The sequence below is a fragment of the Lipotes vexillifer genome, unplaced genomic scaffold (genome assembly GCF_000442215.2).
Source record: "Lipotes vexillifer unplaced genomic scaffold, Lipotes_vexillifer_v1.1 scaffold172, whole genome shotgun sequence".
NCBI classification, from domain to species: domain Eukaryota; kingdom Metazoa; phylum Chordata; class Mammalia; order Artiodactyla; family Lipotidae; genus Lipotes; species Lipotes vexillifer.
The window spans coordinates 949,668-955,013 of NW_006776799.1; the positions used below are offsets into that span (position 1 = coordinate 949,668).

Sequence of the window (5,346 nt, forward strand, 5' to 3'; positions counted from 1 at the left end):
TTTTCCTAAGACACAGCGACATGGAAAGAGGAGCCTGGGGCCAAGGGCCACAGGTGCTAAGTGCCACAGTGTGAGCAGTATGTTCTCCCATCCTGGATTTGGGAAAAGTGCCTGCCGCTGGTTCTCTAAGACATGAAATGACAGTTGTGTTTATGTGTTGATATTTGTTCAAATGTCAACTTTAAACTTAGACCTAATTCACTCACCACCAATCATCAAGAGTTGACAGAAGTTAAATCTAAAGGTCGCTAAAGAAGTGAAACAACTTTCCTATCTTCCAGAAAGGAGGATCAAAAAAATTAATATAAATTATATATAAAATATCATATATACCTTTCACATACAGGAAATCTTACCCATATGTTCCTAAGTCTTTGAGCATGCTACTAAAAAAGTGATTTAGAAAGAAATATTTAATATTTACGGGGCTGGGGGTAAGAGTCTAACTTTCCTCTGCTTTTCCTTTTATTCCTTGGTCTCTCCCTACAATCTGCATTTCTAGGACATTGAATCATAGCACAATATTGCTTTATTTCAGATCTGTGATTGCACTCTGGTCTCCCCTTCCCAAGTGGGACAGTGGCAGCATATCTGAGGCTTCCTGCACAGGTCACACTGACTCCAAAATCTATCTTGACTTAGCAGCCACCTGGATGTCCAGGGGGAACACTTGGACCACCTGCCAAGCTAATCTGGCCCCCACAACTAATCAAGAGTAGACTGAGTACAAAAGTGGAGGTACTATTTCTTAAATGGATGCACTTTCAACGGACTTGCCAAATCCTTAAAGTCAAGGGAAGTCAACGGCAGTTAACAAAGTAAACCCAGGATTTGTTCCTAAAAGCAATTCAGGTTTTAGTCAAATGCTATCTCCAGCCACATCACTTCTAATTACCTTTGCAAAAACAAAATAAAAACTCACCAACGAAATTTTGCACCAGTCGATGTAAAATTGAGTACGAAATTTTTTATCACATGTTATTACAGGCTCCATTTCTTGACTGCATCTCAGTTGATTCTGAGGATTTTCAACTTCTCGTAAACAAGAAGAAAATGGGACGTCGGCACCAACCATGACATAAACGCTGCAAAAATGTGAAACACTCGGGTTATCCTTTAAGAAAATTGGAAACACTGAAAAACAATCTACCCTGAAAGCAGGATTTATCCTTTTGAATTGAGGGATTATCTACAATCATCCCTAAGGTAGGGGCCTGGGCTTTAAAAGCAGTGATTCATGTAGGGGCTTCTTTTCATTCTTTCCTTTATTCAACCAATATTTACTGGGTGCCTTGGTGTATGAGACACTCTCTTGATTCCCTGTTAATTTCTAAAAAGTTTTTCACCCTATTTAATTCAAAATAATCATGTATCATATTTCGATTACAATATTTGGTAGACTACATTCAAAAATATTCTTAAATTAAATTGCTTAGAAAATAATATTATCACTAAAATAATTATCAGTAATAAACCTTCATCTGATTTCATTTTAATAAGATTGTGATATTACATCCTGGAGTTGTGGAGCTGTAGGCAGACTTCTGCATTCTACCTAAGAGTTTTATCCATCAGCTTTCCTACTGCAGAGACCCCTACTGTTAGGTTCCTCATTATAAGGTCCCTCAATCTTTAAGAAGCTAATATAAAAGAAAAGCTATTGTTTGATAAATACAAATTAGGCAAACAAAATGTATTTTCTTGATGTGTATCTTGGCAACTAGGGGAAAAGAACTCTATTCAATTTGCCAGTAAGAGTTTCACAATAAAAGTGAAGCTAGTGATAATAGCATTTAAATAATCCTGGAGCAGCTTAAGAGGGTAGGAATTTCATAGGTTTTTTCCAAAAGAAAAGGGAAAACCAGGAAATTACTCTAAATAAATATTATTTCTTTTCCTAATGACAATGCTATAACTACTTACAAAATGGAATAAACCCATCAAAATTCCAGCTGTCTTCTTTGCAGAAATTGACAAACTGATCTTAAAACTCATATGGGAATTCAAGGGACCCACCCACACACAAAATTCTTGAAAAAGAAAACCAAAGTTGGAAGACTCACAATTACCAACTTCAAAACTTACTATAAAGCAATAGTAATGAAGACAGTGTGGTACTATCATTAAGGCTTGGCATGTAGATCAGTGGAATAGAATTCAGAGTCCAAAACTAAAATCTTTAGTAAATTGATTTTGTCACAGGTGCCAAGACAATTCAATGGGGGAAAGAATAGTCTTTACAACAAATGGTACCAGAACAACTGGATATCCACATGCAAAAAAAAGAAGGTGGACCCCCATCTCACACCATACAAAAATTTACTCAAAAAAAAAAAATCAAAGACTTAAATGTAAGAGCTAAAACTATTAAACTCTGAGAAGAAAGCAGACACAAATTTTAATGACCTTGAATTAAGCAACAGTTTCTTAGATATGACACCAAAAGTTCCAGCAATAACAGGAAAAAATAGATAAATTGGATACTATCAAATTTTAAAACTTTGTGCTTCAAAGGACATCATCAAGAAAGTGAAAAGGCAACCCAAAGAACAAAAGAAAATCTTTACAAGTCATATGTCTAATAAGGGACTTATACCTATAACATATGACAGACTCTAACAATTCCATAACAAAGAGACAAATAATCCAATTTCAGAATGACAAAGGATCTGAACTGATATTTCTCCAAAGAAGATATACAAATGTCCAATAAGTGCATGAAAAGATGCTCAACATCATTAGCCATCAGCAAAATAGAAATCAAAACCACAATGAGATACCACTTCACACCCATCAGAATGGCTACAATGAAAAAGATAGACAGTAGGAAGTGCTAGCGAGGATGGGGAGAAACTGGAACCCTCCTACTCTGCTGGTGGGAATGGAAGATGGTGCAAGTGCTTGGAAGACAGCCTCGCAGTTCAAGAGGTTGAATACAGAGTTACCATATACCTCAGCAATTCCACTCCTAAGTATATACCCTAAGAGAAACTTAAATATATGCCTACCAAAAAGCTTGTACATAAATGTTCACAGCAACATTCTTCTTAATAGTCAAAAAGTGGAAACAATGCAAATGCTCATCAACTAATGAATGGATAAAAAGTAAAATATCCATACTTTACCCAGCCATAAAATGGAACAAAGTACTGTACATGAAACAACAGGGATGAACCTTGAAAACAATATGCTAAGTGACAGAAGTTGGTCACAAAAGACCACATATTGTATGACTCCATTGATATGAAATGTCCAGAATATGCAAATTTATAGACAGCAAGTAAATAAATTGTGGTTGCCTAGGGCTGGGGATTGTGGTAGTGGTGACTGTTAATGGGTGTGAGAGGGGAGTGTTGGGAGGATAAAAATGCTCTAAAATTGACTGTGGTAATGACTGTACAACTTTGTCAATAAACTAAATCCACTGAGTTATATATACTTTAAATAGGTGAATTGTATAGTATGTAAAGTGTATCTCAATAAAAAAGCTGTTTTTTTAAAAAAAATGAAATGAAATAAAAGTATGGCACAAAAATTCAAACGTATGTAAGTATGAAGTCACACCCTTAATTGACAACTGTGTCCCAGAGTACCATTACACAGATTCATTTGGTTGCTCTTTACGTCAATTTTATATTTGGACTTAATTTGAAAGATTTTTTAAAAACTATGGTGTCTTTGGGAGACAAATAGTATATAATGGATTGAAATTTAAAATCAAGTTAAACATTTATAAGTTCAGAAAAAGTAGATATAAGAAACCACTGGTGGGGCTTCCCTGGTGGCGCAGTGGTTGAGAGTCTGCCTGCCGATGCAGGGGACACAGGTTCGTGCCCTGGTCCAGGAGGAACCCACATGCCGTGGAGTGGTTAGGCCCGTGAGCCATGGCCACTGAGCCTGCGCGTCCAGAGCCTGTGCTCCACAACGGGAGAGGCCACAACAGTGAGAGGCCTGCGTACCACAAAAAAAAAAAAAAAAAAAAGACCAAAATAATGCTATTTGCAGCCACACGGATGGACCTAGAGATTATCATACTGAGTGAAGTAAGTCATACAGAGAAAGACAAATATCATATGCTATCATTCATATGTGGAATCTAAAAAAATGGTACAAATGAATTTATTTACAAAACAGCAAAAGAGTCACAGATGTAGAATACAAGCTTATGGTTACCAAGGGGGAAAGGGGATGGGGTGGGGGGAAGGGATAAACTGGGAGATTGGGATTGACATATATACACTAGTATATAAAAAATAGATAACTAATAAGGGCCTACTGTATAGCGGCAGGGAACTCTTCTCAATACTCTGTAATGACCTACGTGGGAAAGGAATCTAAAAAAGAGTGGATATATTTCTATGTATAACTGATTCACTTTGCTGTACAGCAGAAACTAACACAACATTGTAAATCAACTACACTACAATAAAAATTTAAAAAAAGAAGTATATTCCATTTACAACAATTTCTTAACATTTAGGCTTCATATAAAGCCAATTTCTATCCCCTTATTAACTGCTTAGCAAAGACCATATTTTTCCTTGATAACTGTGAAATATATTTGTAAATACAGAAATAAAATAAATATTTTAAAAACTGTTAGAAGTTCTCTTGCTTTTACATAACATTGATTTGCATTTATAATTAGTAAGATTTTAAATTAATTCACTTCAAGATAACATAAATAGGCATAAGCATACGTTTTGGGTGCTTTGAAATGTTTTATTTTTTTCCTCAAATTATAAAAGCAATATAAAAACATTACATAAAACGTGGGATATAAAAACAATTAACTTCTATTACCAAGATCACGATTTTCATTTTCCAATGTACCTTGCAGAATACTTTTCAAGTGCATATATTTTAGCCTAATTGCAATCAATCTCTAAAATATAATTTTGTATCCTGCTTTTTCACTTAATGCGTCATAAGCATTTACCATATTGTACAGTCTTTGTAATTATATTTTTATAGAAGTATAATTTTTAAGTGCACATGATTTATTCAGTAATTATTTCAGAGTTGGACATGTAAGTTGCTTCTCATTTTTTGATGTTATAAATAATATTGTAAAGACTATCTCTGTGCATATTCTTTAATGTTACTATCTTAAAAGAGATGCCCAGAAGTGGAAACATTTTCATGACAGTTGACACATACTGCCAAACTACTTTCTTCTCTACCTGGATGATCCAGAAGCTTCACAAACTTAGTATGTTCCGAACTGAGCTCATCATCACCCCACCCCACCTCCACCTGTTGCTCCTTCCATCATCTTCTCTCTTGGTGAGTGGCATGGCCAGATGCTCAAGCACCATCATCTTTGACGCCTGTCCTTTTCCCTAC

The 5,346-nt window shown here is 35.4% G+C and overlaps 1 protein-coding gene across 3 annotated transcripts in view; it reads right to left on the bottom strand.

Annotated features, from left to right (window-relative positions):
- Window positions 1–5,346, bottom strand: part of SGCE (sarcoglycan epsilon) — a 68,057-nt gene that overhangs the window by 16,987 nt on the left and 45,724 nt on the right. For all 3 annotated transcript variants that reach the window (XM_007450647.1, XM_007450648.1, XM_007450649.1), the window contains one exon: window positions 923–1,085. In XM_007450647.1, the coding sequence (XP_007450709.1) occupies window positions 923–1,085 (163 nt within the window). The remainder of the gene's footprint in view (window positions 1–922; window positions 1,086–5,346) is intronic.